The 26,176-nt window shown below is 41.6% G+C and overlaps 1 protein-coding gene across 9 annotated transcripts in view; it reads right to left on the bottom strand.

Annotated features, from left to right (window-relative positions):
- The window catches only part of EBF1 (EBF transcription factor 1), a 391,621-nt gene that overhangs the window by 141,189 nt on the left and 224,256 nt on the right, over window positions 1-26,176 (bottom strand). For all 9 annotated transcript variants that reach the window (XM_011219330.3, XM_034656797.1, XM_011219342.3 and 6 more), the window contains one exon: window positions 1,718-1,799. In XM_011219330.3, the coding sequence (XP_011217632.2) occupies window positions 1,718-1,799 (82 nt within the window). The remainder of the gene's footprint in view (window positions 1-1,717; window positions 1,800-26,176) is intronic.

Below are 26,176 nucleotides of genomic sequence, written 5' to 3'. Positions count from 1 at the left end.
CTTATACAAATAACTCTTAGGTTCCCAATGTCACCAAAGTCCATCTCTAACTCTGCTGCCCCGAGAAGGGGAGCAAAGTTGATCCTGATATTCAAAAGACATGACACATGTCTATTAGACACATTTATTAGACATGAATTGGTTTGTGCCTGGATATGCCTTGTTCCTAACCCAACTTGGACAAGGGAGATATATGGCTCATTTTAAGGCCAGAGCAAGCTGCACAACAGTTTATAATGAAACCCAACCTCATGTTGCAGGACACTGAGCAACACACACTTAGTGGCATCACATGTGTTATTTATCAGCAAAGCCAACTCCATCTCAACACACACAAAAAAATCCTGAGTGAAAAGGACAGTACCCAAGTCTTCCAACTTGGGGTCAGCAGCCAGGCAGGAGAAGCATTTTTCAGGAAACTAGGAATCCAGGGATTCTCTTTACTCATCTTTGTCAGGACAAAAGGTGGCGAGGCCAACGTGATTTTACAAAAAATACTTCAGGATCTTGGGAGTGAATGTCTTCTTTCTACTAAATTTGTTCTTTCATAAGATCAGTAAGTCTCATCTCTCAAAAAAATATCATCTTGGAGACAAAGAGATCTTGACTTCTAAAAATCAGTGTTCAGAATCATCCCATCCCTTTCCCCCATCAGAGAATGTGCAGCTAAAATTTTTCAAGATCCTCTCAGAGATACTACATTTCAATCTACGCTTAAAGCTGACTAACTATACCTAAGAGTATACTTTAAACATCACGCCATTTTCACTGAAAGACCATAGGGGTGAATATATGTTCTGATAGGAAAACTAACATTGACCATGCAAATGAGTTAGCCATAAAATGAGATGGAAAGCAACACAAGTCTAGAACCTGGCTCTTCAAAGTGTGGTCCGTGGCATTGGCATCGCTTGGGAGCTTGTTAAAAATGTAGAGTTTCAGGCCCGCCTGAGACCTCAATTAGCAGCTTAACAAGATCCCCAGGGAGTTCTTGACACTTTCAAGTTTGAAGAAGCACCAGTATCTAGAACTTAGCGACCTTTCCTAAAACCTGACTACCATTTTGTGTCTTCAAAATTAACACTTTGCTTTCACATCTGCTTCCATCAGTAAATGCGTAATTATACAAGGCAAACACACCCCTCATGCTTTGAGTGGTGGCCGATCTGACTGTTGCTTGAGGACTTTCACACGTGCTGTACAAGGACATTGCTGACACAGAACTGAGTATCACCCACAGCACTTTCTAGATGTGCCCTGCTGCATTAGGGGTCCATTTTTAATGGACAGTTACTACTGACAATTTCCAAAATTGGAAGAGGAGAACAGAGAGAAAGGATGGAAGAAGAGGACATAATCCTAAAACAGAACAAAGCTCTTATGAAACAGTTTTCTACTTGTAAAACTGTAGAAAGCATCCATCATTTCTATGTACTTTACCTAACCTGCAGCGGGTTAAGTCTGTGAGTCTATTCAGGAAGCCAAACTAGGCTCAAAGGACATCACTGCCTCAACCAGTGACCGCAGGTGGTTCAGTCCCTACTCTTCCCTGATAAAAACAACTCCTAGAGTGCAGGGACCTCGGGGACCAGGAGCCTCACCTGCTCCTCACCTCTGGGGAAATAACTAGACTCTATATCTTCTGCCTAAGACTTTTTTTACCCTCTCCTGATATTCATGCCATTATGGAGATTTAAGAAAGACAAGACAAACCCACCTGGAATCTCCGCATGTCACGTGGGTTTCCTGCATTCTTTAGGCAATTTTGGTTACATTTGAGGAAAAATTTCAAGAAGAACCTGTGAAGAAACAAATGATCACGGTTAGCATTTCAGTCCTGACACAGAAGGGGAAAAAAAGCAGTAAGTCGTGTCTGGGTTGTGCATTCTATTCTCTGGTATTTTCTGAAATACTTAGGAAGGTGTTAGAGACAGTATTTTAATTTAAGTTTTAGCCTTTGTTTTGCATCTGAGCTGGACTTTCTCTACGAAGGAAACACTCTCAGTGCTGCCAACAGAAGTCACCAAAGAATTAAGCCCCCAAGGAAGTATTTTTACTCAGAGGGAAGGTCTTCACCATAATTTAAGGTAGGTTCCAATTGGTTATAATTACCTGAGAATTACTCCTGGTTCCCAACAACATGTAATTTAAGCCCCGTAAATTCACAGGTGATGAACCAGCAAAACGCATGAACATAAGGAGATGGTAAACACTTTTTATTGTAGCATCTCCAAATAAAATACCTTAATTAGTAGCACCCACAAGAAGTAGATAAGATTCACATACTGACTGAAGTCCTTTGACTTCTCAAATATTTCCTGTATGTTTTTCTTACACTGCCTACTGTAGACAAAAGCTATTTATGATTGAATAAAAACCTCACTGCCACCTTGGTCCCTGAATTGGTTCTGGAGTGAGATCCATGAGTTCTGCTTGCTAGAGTCACCAGAAGTCGAAGAGACAGACACTTAACCAACTGAGCCACCCAGATGCCCCCTGAATTATTTCTTATGTTGTGGTTGTTAAAGTCCAAAGACAACGAGCATCAAAGGCGTGCTATTAGGACATTCATGTTGGCAATCTCCCTGTTCTCCATTGGCCCATGTTAGGGGAAAGAAGCATTTTAAAAACCACCCTAAGTTCTCCATTTTCTTTTACTTTTACGCCTATGGATGTCAGGTCCACATATTTTCCAAAAATATCAGAATGCATTAAAATGCTAGGCAGTTAAATTCTTGTAGGAATTTTCTTTTCTTCACCTTTCTCCCACTTCAAGCCTGCACTGGAGTATAAAATTCCCACCTCAATATACATAATCTGTGAAGAACTATCATGCCATGATGCTTCAGTCTGAATTTAGCTCTGAGCACAAAGTCTATTAAGCAAAAAACACAGGGGTCTTCAGAAACGAGAACGTAGTACAAGGTTGCACTGAGTTTAACTGGTTTCTGAATCCTGAACTGAGAGACATCCCAGAAGAATCTTTTTCCTCCCTGGTCCCTTCAAGAGGAGACTGTGGTGTGGGAGTAACTCTTTGAAGAGTGACAATAACTTTGTCTACCCAAAGAACATTTTAAAATGTAAACATCTTGGGGCACCTGGGTGGCTCAGTTAGCTAAGAATCTGCCTCCAGCCCAGGTCATGGTCTCGAGGTCCTGGGATGGAGCCTTGCCTCAGGCTCCCTGCTCAGTGGGAAGTCTGCTTGTCCCTCTCTCTCTGCCCCTTCCCCCTGCTCATGCTCTCTCTCACTCTCTCTCTCAAATAAATAAATAAAATCTTAAAAAAAAAAATAAAAGTGTAAACATTTTCCTGAAATGACTCTTTCATCATCATGCACCGTTCAACCACCCATCAGTAAAAACAGGCCACTGAATAATCATTTGCCCTTACTTCCAGGTTCTTTCTATAGAGTCCAAAGTTTATCAACTTCCCTATCAGATAAATGACTCATGGAACATCCGAAAGCCCAAATTTGTAAAATGGAATCCACCACTGTCCTTCCCTGGGGCCATCAGCTGGTCCTGACTCAAGTCCCCTTTCAGTAGGGCAGACTTGGGAAGTGAAAGAGGTGGGAGGAAGGGGTCACAACCCTGAGTGCCTCTGCATTGTTCTTTCCTCTGAGCTCTCAGAAGGCTGGTGCTGGGTGGCCCTATGATCGCACATGGCTTTCAGAAGCTAAGGTGGTGAAACTCAAGAATAGTGAGTCTGCCGTCTTGCTGGGGTTGAAGCCAAAGACACCAGAAATGTGAAAACTGGCTGCTTCTTTCAAGCACAGCTAGTTGGAAGGGCATTTTTAAAAGCCATGCCAAGCCCCAGGAGAGGACTGATTGCCACTAAAGTGACAGTGAGAATCAGTGTGGTATGGAGGAAAAGCCACAGCCTTTAGAAATACCCACAATGGCGTTCATATCCCAATGTGGACAAGTACTGCCTGTGTGATTTTGGATAAGTAGCTGTCTATAAACTTGGTATAGTGACAGTCCCTACCTTGTAAGGCAACTGCAAACATGAGCTGCGAGAATGCCTGGTAAGCATGGCAATGGCAGGAGTAATAACGGCTCCCGTGTACTGCGTGCTTAACTGGAGCTCAGCACAGTGCTAAGAACTTCAAATACCTTTTCCCCATTTAAGCCCCCTAAATAACCTCTGGTATTAAGCCTATTTTATGGATAAAGAAACTGAGGTTCAGAGAACTTAAATAACTTGCCCAAAGGTTAGTAACTCTGAGTCTAGAACTCAAATTTGGCCAGAGCCTGTGTTCTTAACCTTTCTGCTGCAGTAGTTTTAGTAATAATAGAAGTAGGGCAGTACTGATATTAGTACTAACTGTACCATCGGTAGTCGTTGTACCACCACGGCATTTACACTAATAAGTGTAAATAAGAGTAACTGTACAAATAAGAATAATGATTGGCATTATGATTTCCATACCAGTAGCGTAAATATTATGGAGGGAGACGTCATGGCCATTCTCCCTCCAGTGGCCCCCACCCCCAGTTCCCCAGGTTTGATAATATTGCCTCGGGTGTGTGTTTAAGACATTTGAGCCCAGACCTGACAGCCAGATTCAGGTTGTGTTAGAAGGAGCTGTCAGCACACCCTCTGGCATCTTCGAGTCAGACAACTGCTAGCCACCATGAGGGGAGCCATCTGGTGCCAAAATGGATTTTGAAAGACAAGCAAACAGGACGCTAGCTCCGCCAGAGAGAAACAGAATCAAGGGAGCAGGGGATCTTCTGCCTTAACGATGAGCAGGGGCGAGGTGCCTGTCACCAGCCCGTCGTTAGCACGAAAGCTATGCGGGCACACACCAGATCCCTGTTACCCTAAGCTGCCCTGTCACTTGGCATGCTGGCAGGATCTCCTGCCCGCCCTCTCGACAGTGGATTGCTTGCTGAAATTGAAGGCTTGACCATCTGTCACGGGGAAGAGACGGCATCAACGGGTGCCTGGGGCCTCACACAAGCCCTTATGTGGCAAAGACGCTCTGAAGGGCCCGTTCTTTTGGGGAAAGCCAGCCTTACCCCAGGGGGAGCCTCAGGAATTCTTTCAAAGTTTCCCCTAAGTAGATGCCAAATGCCTGACCCTCTCGGATCACACTTCCTTAAAGGAACTGAGAGGAGTTAGAAGTAGGAGTTAAAAATATCCCCACTGAGAGATGGAGTTAGACGTGGCACACACATTTTGGGGATGATTTATCAGGCTGTTTTTAAGGCATTTGTAAACGAGGGACGCATGCATGTCTGCTGGCCAATGGAGAGGATCTCAGATTCCGAGGGGGTTTTTAACAAAGCGGAGGTTATTGTAACTCAAAACCTCACTTTTGTCTCATGAATTGCCACATTTTGTGTGGCGGGTGTGTTTGATAAAGTGTTGTCAGGAGAAAGAGTGTGGCAGCCTTCTCCCAACCGTGGGAAACGGACTAGAGGCAGGACAAAGCCCCTATTGACCCTGTGGAGTTCCAAGGAGTTCCAGAGACTCCAGGAAACAGCCCAACCAGAACCAAACTCCAGTCTTTTTGGAGGGTGGAAGGGGTGGGGTAAGAACCCAACACCTTTCTGTTAGCTTTCATATGAATAATATCATCTTCTGTTCATACGGTATGGTCTAGGATTCAAAGCACTTCTATCTCCAGCATCTCACTGAATGCTCACAAAAGTCCTATAAATTAGGCATGCCCAGAATTATCAACCTATTTAAAAGGCAAGAAAACTAAGACTCAACAAAATTAAGATATTTATCTACAGTCAAAACTAAACTCACCCTGTATTGGTCAAAGAACTCCTTGGCGTATAAGTTTTTTTTCCATGAATCACAGGACTTTATAAGTGACCTGAACCATCACTTTGTGTAACTTTTTCACCATGCATATGAGAAAACTGAGCGTTCAGGAGACATGATAATAGCCACACAGTTATAATAGTTATAATAGCTAGAATTACAGTCCACATGTCCTGACTCCTAGTGGCATGATTTTTTTTTTTCAAGAAAATGTTAGGTTTCCAAAAGCCAACCCAATAAGGGTTCAACATGTGAACTATTGAACTTTTTAGTCTACTACCTCGATTAGGAAAGTGACAGTCATAAAACTAAAAGTGACATCCTATTAAAAGTTGTGTCTAGGTTCATCAATCAGGCTAATGTAGGACATTAACCCATCATTGAACAGTAACTGAACCAAACACACGTTTGTAGAACAAAATTGTTTATTCAATGGTTTACTTGTATCACATTTTACCAACCAACAGACAGTCAGTATATTAAGTATCCTTCCATTTGACTAGTACAATAATGGATACCAAAGGTACCTCTAGGCTCCCCCAAAAGGAAATTCATTGATTTAGCCAACAGAACCTAATCCATCTATATGAGGATATAAAATAGCAACAAATAAAAATCATCTCTGTATACCTAGTACATGACACAAGATTCAGAACCCGTGGGTTTTCAGTAAATCTGTTCAACTAAACAGAATCCAGGACTTCCAAGGGATAGGAATAAGAACATTCTACAGTAAAGATGGCAATAGAGAATGCTGGACCAGAGTTTGGGTTGGAGATAAGATAAGCCTGGGTAAATTTCTGCAATTCCCTGAACCTCAGTGGCCTTATTAAAACATGGGAATGATAATACTTCCCTCCAGGACCACTGTGTGGCATTCATGTTTATCATAACTTTACTGTTTAATTAATTGTGTGACTTTAGACAAATTACTTAACTTCTCTGTGCCTCAAATTTCTCATCTGTAAAATGGGGAAAATAACAGCACCTACTTTAGAGGGTCATTGAGAAATAAATGATATATGTGAAATGTTGAAATAGAACCCAGCATAGAAAAAGGAATCATTATTTTCATCATTATTTATTTCTGGCAACTGCTCGCTACCTAGCACTAAGAACATTCAGATTTTCAGATGCAGAAAGTATTCTTCTCTCCTGTAATGTTAAGATTAAGAAAAGGAGCAGAGACCTATGTAACTGACAAGAACTATAGGTTTCATTGAATGACCTACAAAAAGAAAAAAGGAGAAGCCAAGGAGAGACAATAATGACTAGAGTAGCTTTACCCAAAGGCCAATATACATAAAGGGGAGAGGTAGCAGCTTAAATCATGGAGGACTCCAGCTAGTCAGAACTGAAGGGTGCACACAGTAAAACCGACCATTAGGCAACAGCTTGTACATCATTAAATATTATGCAAAGCATTGCAATAGATCTAGGGTGAACAGGTTGAGTTTTTACCTCCCCCACCCAAATTCTGAAAAAAATCACGTTTGGATGTTTTCAGCTGCTGTCATAATGTCTAGGCTGGAAAAGAAAAGCATCAAGGCACACCTCAACCAAGACATAAAACCCCCATTTGCAGTCTTAAGGCTCCCCAAAAGTTCCTCTGACTTATGCCCACAGATGGTCATGTGGCAGATGATCTTTCCCGAAGATATTCAGAACACGGAGGCTCACTCTGCCCCAACACAGGAAACAGCTGTGTGGAAACAACTGTGGGGTCCCTTCTGTGAAGTTTGAGCTGCTCCCACACACACTAACGGGAGGGTAGAGAGGGAAATGCCTCGCAAATCGAAGGGCCTTTTTGGAGAAGTCCTTTCCATAGACTGTCCCATCATCTTTGCTTTGACAACGCAGCATAGAACTGCCTGCCTTCGTGACCAAACCTACCGCCCAGATATAACCAGGGAAGACTTTCCAGGAGTACAAGTATTCTCTCAAATTGAAGACATTTAACCAGAAAGCAGCTGTTGCTACCAGACCTCTCATGCTGCCAGCGGCACTACCCCATGGTCATCCTCCGTGGAGAAGTAAACAAGAGTCCCATGGCCACAGCCATGAAAAATAGATTTCTCTTGAAAACAGGGGAGCCAAAACAGCTAGAAAGAAAAAAACTCTATTTTCGATGTCAACACTTTTGGGTTCCTGGTACACAGAAGAAGTTGTAGAGTACAGTTCATCCATGTGAACATATGATACCCGTAAGTCTGCCAAAATCCCAAGGATGCCGCAAGGGCGGGCGGAGGAGGCCAAACCTGTATAAGGGCAAAGGTTTCTCACCACTGGGCTGACCTCCTTCCTCTTCTGATATTAAAATGCACTTCTGGGAGAGGGTCTACCCTGACTCAAACCCCTGCAGTCCTGTTTGAGAGGCAAGGAAGAAAGAAAGAGAGAAATAAGATGACGGAGGGGATTCTTTGCAGACGAAGCAAATTCTCTTCTCTCTCCCCACAGTGGAAGGTGGAATGGTCCCAAGTTGTGGCACTATCTTGGGGATCCCAGGGGGAGAGCATGTGGCTGCCCGTATTACTGGCCACTGACTTCAAGGAGTTGACTTTTTCCCCTGGCCAAGATCCCTCAGATCTTGGGCATTTCTGGAAAGTGTTCTCAGTCTGAAGGGATGAACAGGATGAACTCGTACAGCATTCGTTACCTCAGAGCTTGGCCTTGATGCAAGGACCTAATTAGTGGCAAGAATTTACAAAAAAAAAAAAAAAGGTGTTGGGATAGAAGAGCAGCAGACGAAAGAATTTAAAAATAGCTTTAAGAAAAAGGATTCACTGCAAATGGGTCTCCTCATGCTAGAAGTCAAATCTGAAAACTAGGAAAAGGCATCAGGATAGTGAGAAGGCAAAGAGGGGGACAAGCGACCAACGGCCAATAAGGAAAGAATAAATTGCAGTTCTTTAGAAATGACGCAGGGAAGGGTGCGACAGCTTAAAACCTGCTGCTGCAAGGTTCGACTGGAAATTAAGTGAGAAATTATGACACATCCAAGGAGCTGTAAGCTTATGTGTTGTAGAGAAGGCATTCATCTTCAGGGATACTCTTATACAAAGATTACCCAAGTGCCAAGTGTTTCTTGCCAAAAATGCATTAAGGTACAAACACTGGCCCTTGGCAAGCATTTGGAGTCATCCTAATAGACTGATCCGCAGCAGGAATGAGGCAGAGAACACACTCAAGTGGGTGTTTGTCCTTCTCAGGGCTGGGGATAGACTAAGGACATATTCCTCTTAAACGGTTTTCATTAGAAGGAAGACAATCAGCAAGGAATCACCCAGCACAGAACTCCCACAGACCAAGGGGTGGGATTTACAACAGGCATTGGGTGTTGGAATCCTGGGTCACTAATATAAACTGTCCTCCAGGCTGGAAAAGAGGCAAATGCAAGTGGCAACATTGCTTTAATAATAATAACACACTCCAAAAAGCCAAGCATAAAAAGTGAGATAAGAGGAGTCTCAATGCCTTGACTTAGTAGTTATTACAGCAAACGCACGAATATATGATGTGGAGTCCCTGTTCTGAGAGCTTTACATGTATTAATTCACAACCACCCTATGAAGTACTAACTCTATTCTCATCTCAATGATACTAAGATCCTGAGATAAAATACTTAGGTAATTTGCCCAAAATTTCCTATCTACTAAGTGGTGGAGCTTGGATTTAAATGTATGCAGTTTGGCTTCCAAGCCCACATTCATTAAACTACAGTCCTTTGTATCTATACGTATTATATTATAGCAGTACCGTTCACTGACCATATCTGACTATACTCTTAGTATCATTTCCAGATTCATTCAGAATTAGAGATAAAGTCAGCATAAAAATGTCTGGTGTTGTCACTAGAATATTCCCAATTATAAATTTTAATGTGCTTCAATTTTGCCCATGACCACCCTTGCCTATATCAAATGCATTTGAACTATAATGAAGGCCTAGTCAGTGGGTGGATCTGGTAATAGAGCCAAAACCAAATTGGGAGAATGATGGCTAAAGCAAAACCAATATAATCCAGGTCTCTTGGGAGGAGTCAATGAACATCATTTCAAGGGTTTATTTATACATTACATAGATACCAGTCCTGTAAGTCACTGTCTCTGAATATCTTTTTCGCAGACAGAAAGCCACAGGTTGAAAATCAAAAGCTTGTGACACCTCTCTGTTTAACACCTACGTGTTTAAAATTTTAACGCAGATTCATTTAGAATCTCATGTTAGAATTTCACTTTTCCTCCTAAGTCCTCAAAAAGTTTCAATATTAGTGTTCCCCGTGGAGGTGACAGATGTCAGAGAGAGATCAAAAAGTTCAAATTCACAGTAACTGAACCATGTGGGATTTTTCTGGACGCTCAACTCTTTCTTCAAGATGTTATAAAGTATGAACATTCAGTATCATTCATTTAGTCAACAACAAATATTCCTCAAGAGTTCAAGAACCTCACATGAACCAAGTCTCCTTTAATACCAATTGTACTGAGATCACAATTACTTTGATTCAAGTTTTCCTCCAAAACAAAACTAAAACAGGAGGAAAGCACTTAAAATCAAACTTCCAGGAAAACTTTTTGACTCTGAGGATGATAGAGTATTTGAGTATTTGCCAAGAAAGCCTGAATACCCATGAATCAGGGAATCTTTCAAAGTTCCTATAGATGGCAAGATTCTACCTGTCCAGACACACTGGCCCCCCTCACTAGCCACCATTCTTTGCTTCAGTCCCATTGAGTTACATCCTGTGCCCTAAACATAAAGGATCCTTCCTGCCTTCACCATAGGTTACATTCCTGGGTCTGAAATGCCTTCCCTACTTCCATACCATCTCAGCTTCCCATAGTTTTACTTATCCTTCCACATGCCGCTTACCTGCCCTGAGCCCATGATACCTTCCCAAATACCCCAGCTAGAATTAACTACTTCCTCCTCCACTCTGTTATAGCTCTTGTCACAGCTGGTCTTCCCATCTTGTACTCCAGTTACTTAAGTAATCGTGTGACTCTCCATGATAGTACGGATCCTTTTAGAGTGACATTCTGTTCCCCACACTACCTACTACAGCTGTATAAAGAAAACAGAAAATGAACATCTGACTTCAATGGACTATAAATATTAATGGCAGTAACTTTGAACTACAACACAAAGATTCTCTCTTCTTTTGATATTTTCCTATATTTTTGAATTTTCTATTAATAGGATTACTTTAAGAAAAATAAACAACATTCTTGTTGTAAAAATTGAAGTAAGTATCATTCAGCATAGAATCTAGGGGATGTTGTCCCCATACTATGCTGGACAAATTAAGAACTAAAAATGATGAGTGTCTTTGCCAAAGTCTTTATGCTCTAGATTTGCCAGTTAATTCAAATGAGAATAGTTAAGAGCTATCCATCTCACACTTTGTAAAATGTAGATCATTTATTAGTTTCACATATGCATAATTCATAAAAGACTACCAACTGGGCAGATTCCACACCACCGATGTCCTCAATTCCCTACTTAAAAAAATTCTCAACATCAAAGTTTAAAATGTTATCTCTAAGTTAAACTTGCCATTGTTCTTAAAACATTTAAGTATAACCCAAATGGACAAAAGGACATGTAGTTAATAATATGAAATGGATCTCCTCTCTCTCAAATTCTACATACCCTTCTGATGACTTTGTTGAAATCCAGTGATTAAAGCTCTTGATGGCTTGCTATTTCTTCAATCAGCCTACTTCCTTAAGTCATCCATTTATTCATTCAGTCCATCTTTCATTCAGTAAGTATTTACTAAGCATCTACTACGTTCTAAGCACAAGCACAGAGACAACTTTGTCCCTGTCTTTATGGAAGCTCACCAAAGTATACTTCCTGGGTCACCGGCATCAGAATTATCTGGGAAACTTGCACTGGTGGAAGTAAGTTAGGGGGTAAGGTACTCAAACAATTTTCATGTACATTGGACCTTGAGAATTAATACCTACTTTATTTTTTTTTAATCAACAGTAATGTCAATACAGTAATAAATGCAATGATGGTGTTATGCAACAGAAATAGTGAACTGCAGAGAAGGGATACACACCTAATTGTGTGTCACTGAAACTGAGCACAAAAACATGTCAAATCACCTCAGAGTAAAAAGAAAAATTAGATTTCCTCACCCATCCTACTTCATCCCCAGCACAAGCCACAGAAAAGAAAGGAGTTTCTGGTTGCCAGAATAAGATGATATTTGACAAATTCTTGCTTCAAAGAAAAGAAACAAGCTCACTTTTCTACCAAAAAGATAAAAAATAAAAATGAAAAAAGCCATCAGCCAAAAAGCTGTGTCCCAAGAGAAAAAGCATAGTCTTGCTAAAGATAAAGATTCTTGTTGAAACCCGCGGAAATCATCAGCACCCTTTCAAAAATCCACTCCATCTGCTCGCTTTTCTGGACACACCTCCCCTGGTCCCAATCTCAGCATCATCATGTGCTGCCTCCCATCCTCTGGGCTCACACGGTATTGGGGATAATAAATTTAATTTGAGCAATGGCTTTCACAGAAAAAAATCACTGCATTCCAACACATCACACAAGCCGAGTTCAGATAAAAACAAGTGACTCCTTAATTTGGATTTAAAGCTCAGGATCAGTCTCCAAATAAAAATGACCGTGAGCATCATGCCCACAGAGCACAGACAATAATCTCATGAGCTCCAAATTATTCCAGTTTATATTATAATGATCCAATAAGTCTGCATGTTCTAGTCCATAAAAATAGAAGAAGAAATTTATCATTTTAAAATCATAATGCAAAATAGAGTCTGACACTTTATTAAGCACTATTTATCATGATATCATAAGGATGCTGATGGAAAATGAAACTAAAGCAATATTGTAGACGAACAATGACACAATTTAGTCTTTCTGGGGGTTCTTTGTAGTCACAGGTCATACCCTCTTGCCCTCCCTACCATGTGTCACTCTTTAACAGCTTAAATCAGAAACACTGGAAACAAAACTCCAAAGAAGCTTTTATCATGAAAATTGGTCAAAAACGTAATAAAACAAAGAACACCAGAATGGGATGAAACCTTCGAAATGTTCTAGTGCAGATATTCTTAACCTAAAGTCCTTAGATGATATACTGGACTTCTTGAACACCTGAGCATTATACCCAACCTTTGCACACACTTTTCTGCAGAATGAGTCCAGAGTTTTCACAGGTTGTGGAAGGAGTCTGTGAGTTGACTGCCCAGAATCCATTTCCCCCTATTTTCATAACTGTCCTCTATTCTCCTTTTGGAAAACTTCCTCCCCCTCACTTAAGAGTCCTTATATTTCAGCAGCACAAACTCATTCCAAGCCTGGACAAGAGTGGTGCTTCTGATGCAGGCCTGGCTAGTCACAGCATCACATTCCCCAACTGTGTGATTGCTTTGGAGATGGGCATTTGACCCAAGTCAAACCAATCAGGCCCAATCCAAGCAAGTCACACAATATTTGAGCAGCTAAAAAACAGTTGGGTCCTGGTCTACTAGAGATGAACCCAGAAAGATATAAGGCTGGGTTACTTACAAGCTCTATACTTAGAGATGAATCCATAATAGAATACAATCCATTGCCCCATCTAATAGAGATCATAGGACAAGGAACTGGGATAGGTGGGGAGGAGAGAAGATGGGGGAGCTAATACCAGACAACACGCTCCTCAAAGGTAGAAACGTGAAGATGCCGCTGTTGACACAACGATGAAGCTGAGAAGGGAGCAGAAGGGAGGGTCCCAAAAAGTTGTATGTAAAAGAGAAAGAATATTCCATCTATTGAGCCCTGGTAACTTTAGGCTATACAACTTCTTCATCCTCTGGCTTCTCAAGTCACTAACATATATATATTTATATAATATATGTCACTAACATATATATATTTATTTATTTATAATATTAATATATATGTTAGTGACTTCAGAGGATGTATATACATTGCAAGCAGGAATTACCAATATGTGAACTAGGCTGCACGTAAAACCACAGACAGTCCCAGGAACTCTATGAATGGAAGAGTAAATACCTTGTCTACAATGGACAGCCTCGGCTATTCTCCAGCCAACTGACTCCATGGAGAACATGAGGACAGTTTTGCCAGAGCCTTCCATTTCAAGAGAAGCTGGAAATACATACTGCTAAGTGTGACACTTGCCAGTCTACCAGGGGCTATAAGGGTCAGACAAAACAAATCTGGAAAAGGGGTCCCAGTTTGCATCTCTCGTTCTCAACTGTAGTAACCAAAGTAGAACAACTCATTGGTCCTTGAGGCCAGGATGGGACTTCTTTGTGTCCATCTTTGGGTTTTACAAAATTATAGTAAAAGAAGAACCCCCGTGGCTCCACTAAATGGGACTGCTCTCATTAAAACAGCAAAAGTAGTTCTTGCTTTTAAAGCAATGGCACGTTTTGTTTTGTTATTTCTGAGAATCCTTGTCACCTGAAATCCAGATGTGGTCAAGCTTGATTTTCTCCCAGACCTTTGGCAGCTGATACGTTGGGGGAAGGGGGAGGTTGGTTAAAGTGTCAGCAGCCAGAGGCCAAAGTGAAGGCGGTGCAGATTCACCAGCATGAGGCCGTCCGCAGACAGTGAAGACCCCGGGACAACCTCCCATGCCAGCCTCTTCGCAGCTGAATTTCCCAGGGCACTTAATTCAATCAGAAGCAGTAAGTTTTAGTACCATTTTACAACCAATTAACCATGCAGGAAACCAACCACCTGACTCAGTGCCTTCCTCCCGGCTTCTGAAGAGTCTGTGGCCTCAAAAGTCAGCAATTTGGAACTTTGTCTATGAAAGAAGACACCATCAACCCAGTATAAACAAGGCTTCTCCCTTCTTACATTTACTGGGAGGACACTTGAATCTGGTCAGGCCTCACTGGCGTAAGAATCACTCCCATTTTCACATAAAAACCCCCATTTCACTCAGCCTGTGCCAGGCACAGTCATTTACAGGAATCAGTTCAATGAATCCTTACCACAAGCCCATTAGTTAGGTCCTAATGATATCCCCATTTCACAGATGGGACCAGAGAGGTTGGTAAAAGAGCCCAACCATAAATGGCAGAACTGGGATCTGAGGTCAGGATATGGTTCATAACAGAGAGCAAGACTGTATCATTGGGCTCACTGCTTATCCTTGGATGCAATTAGAAATTAAACGATGTGTTGGGGCGCCTGGGTGGCTCAGTCATTGAGCGTCTGCCTTCGGCTCAGGGCGTGATCTCAGGGTCCTGGGATCGAGCCCCACATTAGGCTCCCTGCTCCACCGGGAGTGCTGGGAGCCTGCTTCTTCCTCTCCCACTCCCCCTGCTTGTGTTCCCTCTCTTGCTGGCTCTCTCTCTCTGTCAAATAAATAAATAAAATCTTTAAAAAAAAAAGAAATTAAACTATGTGATCAGAGCACGCTTCTGGTATTATAAGGATAAACCTCCTTGGATAAAAAAGAGATATTCAAACTTGTGCTCAGTTCTATTAGTAATAATTCTCTAAATCAATAGTAAAAAAAAAATGGGCTACAGTTTTAAAACTATGCTTCACCTAGAAAATATTTATTTTCTAACTTTTATTCAATTAGTCTTAAGAAAACCCTTGAAGGATGTGGTAGGGGTGGGTAAAGTCACCCCCATTCGATAGATGAGTCTACTGAGGCTCGAAGAGGTCAAGCAGTATGGCCAAAGTTGCCCAGCTGATCAGTGGCAGCCTCTGTTCCAATTCCTAAGCACTCCAGCCATGGGGGCCTCCTCTCACTTCCAAAAACATGCCAAGCCCACTCTGGCCCTGAAATGATCTGGCCTTAGTTCCTTCTCATCTTTTAGGTCTCCCTTAGATATCACCTCCCCAGGGATGCCTTCCCTGCATCCTACCTCAATGGGCCCCTTCCAGTCCCCATCACTTTTTACCCAGAACCTGACAGCACTTGGCATCTGGCAATCAAATATTTGCTAAATGAATGAACAAGTAAGTGTATGGATGCCTGAAGGATTCTCAATTTTCTGATTTTTCTGACTTTTAATAATGACTAAGTGACCGGACTTTCTCCTTACCATTTCGAGTCAGATCCCCTTGTACAGTGACAGACGAAAATAAATCTGGTCCCACCAACATTTAAGCACCCACCTTGAGTTGAATTGAAACTTTGATGGGAGCTCCCTGCCAAAAATACACACACTTGGTCTTTAACGTCTTTCCTAGCTGACTCAAAGCTAGATTCTTAAGGATGGAAAGAAGACCCACACAACAGGGGAAAGAGAAATAAAATGGTGATAAATGACTAGTTTCCCATTAAAGCAAAGGACAGAGTTAGGCTGAGAGGAATCGGCAGATGGGTATGAAAGACTGTGGGAGAGGTTCCTGGGTCTTCCCCCTGAGTTTTCGTCCGTCAATCCAGGCTCTGCTCTTGACGGCAGCCATGTGCAAGAAAGAGGCTTCTGACGGAAACCTGATACAACCCCCCCACCCTCAGCTGGGGACAAGGGCTGTGGAGAGAGAGCACTGGGTCTGCTGGAACTTCAGTCTACTTCCAGATCCATTTCCCTGAACCCAGAGTGTATTTTGAGTCTAATTTTAATAAAGAAGGCTCTTCCCTTACAAAGATAATGGTGACGATAAATTGTTCTCCAAGGGAACCACAGCCTGGGAAAATAGGAGATTTCATGTATTTTTCCTTGAACTATGGGATCAAGTTTGCATGCAAGCTCTAATGTGATGATTCTTAACCAAAATGACTCAGGATACAAGTTTCCTTCTGACCATGGCTGATTTTCTTTTTAAGGGAAGGACTGCTCCCAAGTAGCCTAGTTGAATACTTTACCAAGTGTTAGGTTTTAGAAGAAGAGTAATAGGTAGAAGCATGGCTAAAGTTTATTGAGGGGTTCCTATGTGCCACATACTGTGCTTAGGGCATGCTTTGTTTTAATCCTCACAGTAAGCCTGCATCCCCCCACCCACCCGTCCACCCTCCACCCTGCCCCAGTTCTCCAAGTAAGAAAACAGCTGAATCACAGAGAGATTAAGTAACTTGCCTACCAACAGACAGCTCATGGCAAGAATACAGAAAATTTAAACAGTCTCCCTAGGAAGCCCGTGTTCTGAGAGCTGGAACAAGGTTCTCCAGGAGTCCAGGTTCTCTGCGCTATTGAAAGATGCACCGACTGATAGACTCTGGCACCTACTGGGCTGCTCTCAGTCCTTAGACACTGTGTACTAAAATCTGGGTGCATGCCTATCCATTAAAAAAAAAAAATGTAAAGCCTCCCTCCACTTCTGTAGCACCCCTTTCCTTCAGGATTTGGACCAAACCTGCCTCTGCGACTTTCTTTCTCCCATTCCGACTCCCAGCTTCCGTGGCAGCCGCACTGGACCACTTCTCCTTCCCCTCCACACTGTCTCTGCTTTGCCTACTCTGTGTCTTAGCACATGCGGCAGCTCTCTCCCAGCCCAATTCCTCTTTCCCTCTCGCATCCTTCTCACCTAAGCAACTACTCAACAGTCCAGACCAAGGTCAAATATCCCACGCACTGGGACACCACCCTGGCTCCGCCAAATAACCCCAAACTCACTCCTCTTTTTCCCGCCATAATTATAATGTTGCAAACGATCAACTTTTGCTTCTCTGTTGTCCTAACACAAGTTCCCACTCATAAATTTTTGTAAGATTAAAGTCCTGAAGTCTGAAATTTCACCAACATTCCAAGTACAATCTTTTTTTTTTTTTTTTTTTTGCTATTAATCGCTGTACTAGAATCCTCCACTGGGCTATTTATACTCTTGAATTGCTCACATTTCTTCCCTTAGGAACTAAACGTAAAAGCAAGCATAAGTGCCTCTATGCCTCGAGGAAGACAGTCCATTCACCAACAGTCTCATGGCACTACACTAAACATGGAGAGTGTAAAAAAAAATCCATTTAACTGTGATTTCTTGCTTTTTGCTAGAAAGCTTTGTAAGTCGCTTCTCGGTCTCACCTAGTGGAAGGGTCACTGCTTTAGCTAGGATTGTGACAAGCCTCCACAGAATTAGAGTACTTTATTATCACATTAGTACTGGAAAAAGTCACATAATTAACAGAATTTATCCTCATTTACTCTGTAAAAGCACTAATATTCAATCTCTCTGCCTCTGTTTAATTACTTTCCTTAACACAACTTTTTTTTTCCAAGTTGACCCTTCCTGGGCTCATCTACAGAAATGTGTTAAAACTTTTTCTCCCTCTCCTCCATTTAAGATGCTAGACTTTATTCACTGGAAAAAGCATAAAAGGCACACCAGGGTCTGTCATAGTTCACACAATGCTTTTGAATTAGCAACCGTAACGGTGTCATACTTCTGTGGAGAGCCTCTGTTCAGAGTAAGTGATGACAGCCACCAGAATTGCTGTTAATTGTAATATGACACTGGCATTACACTCTGTGCTATCTAGTGGTAAACTTGCATTAGTTCAGGTGCCTAAGAAATTCAGAAGCTGAGACACTGCAATTCTTTAAAAAGAACAGCAGACCTGCCTGACACAGACTGCCTTCTCAAGTAACACTTCTTTAGACCTGTTTGCTCAAGAGGATGGGAGGAACACACACACACACACACACACACACACACACGTGCACGCATCAAAAGAAAGCCACCATTAGACAACAAAGTGATCATCAAATAAATCTGGAAGGTGCTGTACTTGCTCTTTCTCTTGATTTTTTTTTAATAGGCAGCCAAGTAATAAAGAAACCATGGTTTAAATGACAAACACTTAGTAGAGGCTGAACTTCTGCTCCCCTTTTCCGAAACACAGATAAAATATCGTGCCTCTATATTTCACATGGAGACGTCCATAACCTGGTCAGGAAGATGGGAGCTGGGAGGAAAAGGAGAGATCTTGGGTATCGAATAGTTGGTTCACTTCTAATAGGAGGTAAACCCTTCCTGATGAGGTCAGGGGTGGGGCCAGGTGAGTGCCATGAGACAATGGGTCAAATGGGCCATTGTCTTGGTTCCTTAGATGGTGAGTTCCAAGTACTGAGAATACAGACAGCCCTCTCCTGTCTGGGACACATGGATGTTCAGAGATATCCACAGCCATCATTTCCCCTTTGTCTGTCTATCAAGAGAAGAAGCAGCCCCACTCCATTTTCCGTACAAGAGACACATCTTAGCTGTAATATGGAAAAAATAGCATATGAGAAGTCCTCATCTATCCTCCATTTATCCAACTGACGTGCAGGAAACTATATTGGTATTTATCTCAAAATAGAATAACCTTATGAGCCTACAGACATAATATGTATGACCTGTGTTCACTGGGAAAGAAGAGTCTTCTCCAACCTCCAAGTTTTAGCTCAATTGTTCCCTTTGCCTATAATGCCTTTCTCTCCCTCTTAAAGTCCCTCTATCCTTCCAGGTCTGGTTAAGAATTCTTCTTCCAATAAGACTGCCCAGATTCTCCCATTTGGAGTTAATGTCATGTTCTTCCATCTACCTAAGGCATTCAAGGTCTGAAGGTATCTTTCTTATGGTACTTACCAAGGTCATTTTATATTTAGGTTATCTATGCATGAATCTGATTGGATCACTTGGTTGTGAACCAGTGTGAAGGGATTATGGGGGTTAAGACTTTGCCTGACCTCAGTGACCACATTCCTGGTTGAAACTGACTAATTTATTTTTTACTTTGAAACTGCCCTTCACTTAACTTTTGTTCAAATGCCTCATCATTTCCTGAAAGTTTGCTAGCTAATTCCCACCTCCAAGCTTCTACACATACTGTCCCCAATGCTTGAAATTCTGTCTACTCAAAGGAAACAAAATCCATTCTTTAAGACTAATACCAAAGCCTCCTTGATCGCATTGGCCAAAATAGACCATCTAGATTCCCACAGACTCTATTAATACCACACTGGTCCCTTATCACCTTGTATTTCTTATCTGTGTTTACATTTTTTATCTGCCCAACTAGATTATAAGCATCTAAATGGAGAGAACATATTTTATACGATCCTGTTTCCTCCATGGTGTTCAGTAGAAACTTGCTTGTGCATCATAGACATCCACTGTGTGCTGGATGAATGGACTTTAATCCAATATTTTACTTTGGGATCTCCAGAGAAATAAGACAAGAATTGATGGATAAACTCCAGTACTGGCAATAACATTTCTGCCTCTGCTACTACTATGAAAATATCATCATGATTACTATTGTTCCTGTTCTTCTTATTAGAGTTGCTGTTGAGTGCCTACTATGTGCAATCTAATTTGCTGAGCACTTTACTAATATTATCCCCTTGAATCTGCACAGTAACCCTAAGTTAGCAACCTCTAGGGTAGACAACATTAGTAGTCCATTTGTCTGAGGTCACAAATCTAGTAAGTGAGAGAGTCTGGATTCAAACCCAGGTATGACTAAGGCCTATATCAATGTTCTTGTTCACTAAATCATTTGTATCCAGCTTATCGCTATTCAGAATATGTTCAATGTTTCTGAAGCGTCCTTTTCCCCTGCCTGCCTACTCACCCTGCTTCTCAGGTACAGGAATGAGGATCTAGAGTATAAAAACGGCCCCATTCAGAGTTTGGAGACAAGCTACCATCATGTGGAAAGCCACCTCTCACAGTTTCCACTGCTAACAGACTTGGTCACCTTCTTGGCGTGGTTCTCTTTGGTGCCACTGAGGACTTTTCACCTTTAGAAGGACAAGAAAACCCTCCCAGCCTTTTGACTCCCTCACTGCCATGCTTTTCTCAGTCCATGTGGTCAGCTTGAACTTTAAAAGGGTTATTTCTTAATGCTTTGCAAGATAGACAAGTGACATTTCTGATTGCTCAGGGTCATCTGCTCTTGCTCCCCTTCACTGCTAGCCCATGGAACATCTTGTGTCTCCACTGCATGCGTGTCTCAGGGCATAAACACCTTTGCCTCCAAACCCTGGCCTTGTCATCATTATCCCCACCCCCCACGCCCCGCGCAGAGGCAAACTACAGGGCCTCTCACCCTCACCTGTTCTACCATGTCAGTCTCACAGGCAGCGGGACACACATTCCAGAGTCAGGCAGATTAACCTCCAAGATGACACTCAGTTTTAGCTTTAGCCTCCCTAAATCCTCAACAAAAACTTTAACAGCCAGATCTGATTTAGGACCTTAACTGTAAATCTCCTCTCCTCATGCACTCACTAAAGGGATGAGTAGAATCAGTTCAGACCTTTTCTAGTCATTCGTCCCCTGTGTTTCCTGGAGAATTCGATGGGTGAATGGGTGATGGGTAAGAACGTCCATCATCATGAGCCTCTTTTACGGGCAAGCTAAAATTGAGAAGAGAAAGAAACTGGAGGGCGGGGAGAAACATTATTAAATGCCTTCCATCACGTGGTAATCACAGAATATGAAACACGGATGGGAATTTATAAAAAGATGTGAAGCAGCATCATTCATTTATAGAAATGAAGCCACCTTGCTAGAATGTTAAAAACAGCAGTAACCGAATTTGTACTCAATTCTTAGAGCCTTGTTGATTGGCCGCTGAGCCCTGCCATGAGAACAGATCTCCCTTTCACTCAAGTAAGGATCGGCAGGGGTATTTTCAAAAGTAAATAAATGGCCACAAAGAACAAAAAAGATCAGTAGAGAATTGAGTCTCTCAAGAACATCCCTGACAAAATAAACCCCATGTTTATGTATACTCCCTCAATTGGCCTGAGCCAGAAATCTCCCCTGCAACTTAAAACCAACTGCACAGGAGTTGAGAGAAATGTCCGGAATTAGCTTAGTCAAATGCTGCCTTAAATAAATGCTCCTCTGGAGCTTAACAAGACAGTAGTGCCAAAGCAGTTCAGTTTGACCCGCAGCAATTCCCACTTCTCTGCCATCATGCAGCACATTATCTTTTCTTTGGTTATATGGCATCTTAAATGTAGACACCTCTTAAAAATTCCAGTTGGTATATTTTTAAATAGTGTCTAGCTTTTTCCTGATTATAAATGTTGAGTCATCATTTAAAAAAAAAAAGTTAAATCCTCAAAAATCATAAATAAAAACCATCTGTACCTCATCTCCTCCCAGTCTTTCCATGTATATACAAATTTTATAATATACAGATTTTTATATCCTTTTTTCATCTTTAATAATCTTCAAAATGTGGGGTTTTTTTTTTACTCCGTAACATTTCTTCACATATAGTAAATATTCAAAAACCTCCTGTTGTTTGATTACTTTCAAGATTTTGTTATTATAAATAATACTTTGGTGAACATCCTTGGACATAAAATTTGATTTGCATATCTGAGTAGTTCCTCAAAATAATTACCTAAGACAAGAACTTCCAGGTCAAAGTGGCATATTATTTGAGGACAAGTGTAAAACAATTTCATTTGAAAATGTTGATATGGGTCAGAGTAACTTGAGTTTCAGCCAAACTAGGTGGGAGAAACTTCAAAAAATGACCCTTGAGTTGCCCAATGATACAGGGAAGTTTTGATAACTTAGGTCCGAGGGTATCCATGTTTGTAAAAAACAAACTAAGCACAATGAATATATTGCATACCCACAGGTCCAGCTGTGTTTTCACCTGTAGTCACAGAATGTATAAATACCCATGACAACACAGTCATCATCTTGAGTTATAATTAACCACGAATGAAGGCAGCCACTAATATTGCTCTCACTATGCCTGCCGCAGGGCTGAGAAAAGGACCCAACTTCCACAAAGCCAGTTACATATTGGACGTCATCAGGGTTTGCACTAGGCCCATGCTATCACCAAGATGTCATGACCTAGAATAAGGTGAAAGAAAGCTCATTTTAAGAGATCTTTGCTTAAAGGCTGAATGGAATCTTCTTATTCCTGAGAAACTGCATCCTTTGTAAGGTAGGCCTCGTATTGCGAGCTTACACTTTAGGGAAAATTTAAAGCAAGTGACCTATAATGTGGTTATCATTTTCCTAAAATCATACCTGGAAACTGTTCAGCAAGACCATCCCAGCAAGAACAGCACTCCTTCTTTACACTAACATTCTCCAAGTGAATTCCACAGACCCTACCTCTGATGCTTGAAGTTATTGTGTTTTCCTGAGAGATTAGCCTCAAATACAGCTGACAGTGCCTCAAATTTGTACATGGTCTCTTCTCATTGTCTCATGGCACGAAGGCCACCACTCATGACCTGGCCTCCAGCAATCCAGTCAGCTCCATCTCATCTCCTGTCCATTATGTTCCTTTTTGCTAAAGCACTGGATTTCCTACACCCTCTGAGTTCTCTCAGTCCTCCTCAAATCCTATTTCTTCGCCCTGACACAGACCCCCACCCTGCCCACTCCTGGTCTAGAAGAATCCTCTGTATTTCAAAAATTATCAACAAATGCCTTCTCTTCTCCTCAGAATCCTTCCCAAGTTCCTCCAGGAAAGCACAGAATCTTCCACCTCAAGATTCCATGGCACATTCCTCCAGGACCGTATTTACCATGTAACTCTGTGACTCTCTACTTACTTACTAATCTCCCAACTAGAGAGTAATGTCCTTAAAGATAAGATCAATGTCTTTTCATCCCTATATCCTCAGAACCTGGGATATAATTTATAAATATATGCTTAAATCTGAAAGAACAATAAGCATGTAGGTAGCATGATAAAATGCTACCTACAACTGAGAAATAGCTGAGAAACCAAAATAAACGAACTAAAGGCACCAAGAGCCCCAAGACATTCTAGCTGTGAACTGCGTGTGCAGAACATCATGACTTATTGTAAGGAACCACATGCTGGAATGTTTGCAAAACCAAATTGTACTAATGAAAAACATCCACAGTTTTATACTATGTGGCAATAATCTTTTTTTTTTTTTCAAAAGGGGGAATACAATCTAATAATAAACACAAGTTCTGTAAAGTCTCACTGATATAATCCAAACTTTTTCTTTGGTGCATTCTAAACATATTTGACATAAATGATGCCAGAATCACATACTAATACACATGAACCCAAAGACGAATGGCAGAAAATGTAGAGAATTCCCAGAATTACTAAGGGAGAAAGTCAAACCCATTAAGTCGAAGGTTTCTTAGATATGAAGAGAGTACTCATTCTAAACAGACTAAGGGCAGGTACTGAGGTTTTTTAAGCTCTCAAACACTCCTTTGTCTTTCTGATAAGGTAAAGAAACAAGGAGAACTGCTGCAACACTGAAATGCTCGTGGGCTGCAAGAATAAGCAAGAAATACAGGAGTTATCCAGTGTAGTTTCCCACCCAGAGAAGGGCTCCCTTCCCCAATGTCCCTGAGAAACGGTTGCTCTGGCAACTCTATGCCTGTCTGGGAGCTGGAGATGAAATGCAGATGCGAAAGCTCTCTCCACTCATGGACCTGGTGCTCTAGTGGCGAAGAAGGACAAAAAGCAAGAAAACAAAATCATAACTAAACATGATAGTGTCGGTTATTGATCAGATCTACTGGAAGAGAGAAAATGGCAGATGGGAAGTGATTGTTGGCAGAAAGGGAGGATCTTTTAAACTTCCCTGGTAGTCAGGAAGTTCTTGGAAATGATATTTTTGGCTGAGACCAGAAGGACAAGAAGGAGCCAGCCATGCCAACATCTAGGGAAAGAGCATTCCTGCCAGCACAAAGGCCAGTGTGACTAGAGAGTAAGCGAGGAGGAAAGTGATGTGAACGGTGCCAGAGGGAGACAGGATCGTTCAAACTGTGACAGAAGGTGTCCCATCATGGGGAGGCAGTGCCTCCCATCCAAACCAGAAAGCACTGTGAGGATATTCCCTCCTCCTGAGAACTGAATTCTCCCCTCCTGTCATTTACCTTCAGAAATTCCCATTTTAGCATGAGTCCAGAAAGCAACACTCCCTTCTTCCCCAAGATAACACTTCAATAATTTAAAGTGGCCACTTGATCTTTCCAACCTCTTTTCCAGAACAAGCAAATCTTATTCTTCTGCCACCTCAGGACATGATTTCAAGATGCTTAACCTTCCCAGTCATCCTTTTCCAAATAATTCTCTCATTAGACAACATCCCTCCTGAACCATGCCATCAGAAATCAGCAGGCCCCCCCAAATGCTAGGGGCAATCACAGGGTGCTTAAGATATGAAATCAGACAAACCAGGTTCCAAACTGGGCTCTACTGCTTATCAGTTGTGTGACCTTAAAAAAAATCAATTAACCTCTCTAAACCTCATCTCTTCATGTGTGAAATGGGAATTATAATATCTACATGGGAGAACTGTTGGGCGGATTAAATAAGAGAATATATGTAAAGTCCACAGGGCCATGAATAGCATGTAGTAAATGTTCAGTAAAGTTCAGCTGTTTCCATTATTGCTTGTTGTTGTTATATAACTTCTGCCAGTTTCCATCTTGGTCTAAAATCTTTATCTGTGCAAATGCAAGCTAAATACAAATACATTTGTTTATGCTTTTCCTTGCTTTGTTGTGTTTGCAGTAGTGGGATCCAGGGAATAGGTTGGGAGCTGGAAGTTGTGTAAACGTACACTAAACCTCTTTCTCTCAGTCTTTTGCATATAATATAATAGCCCTAATCTGATCATGGGAACAGAAAAAGATCAATAAAGCATTAAATCATAACATTGGTATGCATCTAGACTACAGTTACTGTACAAATAAAACCATGTCCATATGAATCAGGTAATGCTGCATATACTGAACAATGTCTGATCACCTTCCGTGTTGGGGGGGGCAAGAGAATGATCTCATGCATCCTTTCAGTCCTCATTGGAGCCAATACAGAAGCTCTTAGTAAATACTGAGGAGTGAAGGAAGGGGGAGTCATTTAGAAGTCTACCTAGACTTACAAGATCACATCTGACGATGAAACTCACACAATCTTGGCTCTCAAAGGGACCAAAATGGCACATAGCATAGGCACAGAAACAGAGACTCCAAAACATATAAAGGGACTTGCTTAAGGCCACACCTTTAACTTGGGTCAACGCTAAGACTCTTAATCTTTTCCCAGGAAAATGTCCTACCAAAGCAGTCATAGGCCTGACTCCCAGACAGTCCTCTGACCCCCTTCAAAGTCTTCTTGCAGAACTGTCCTATCAGGCAGAGGAGAGTCAGGTTTCCCCATTTCCATGGTTTGTATCCCTAGCTCATCTGAACTCAGAGTTCCTTAGGGAGTAGGAAGTCAAGACTGGCATCCCCAAAGCTGCATAAATCTTTCACCTAAGGAACATCATCATTTTTCTCTTGTCACAACTCTTCCAGCCTAATATTTGACAGCTCCGATCGGGTACTGTCCAAACATTTATTAAAACATTTTAAATGATGAATATATCCAATTATTACTATTAATGCAGCTAATACTGACTAATGAGGGGGAAACGCAGGAGCTGGTGTCCCGCAATTCATTACCCCTGCCTTGTCAACAATTCAA

This window comes from Ailuropoda melanoleuca, chromosome 3 (genome assembly GCF_002007445.2).
Source record: "Ailuropoda melanoleuca isolate Jingjing chromosome 3, ASM200744v2, whole genome shotgun sequence".
Taxonomy (NCBI): Eukaryota; Metazoa; Chordata; class Mammalia; order Carnivora; family Ursidae; genus Ailuropoda; species Ailuropoda melanoleuca.
This window is presented reverse-complemented; position numbering and strand designations above follow the sequence as displayed.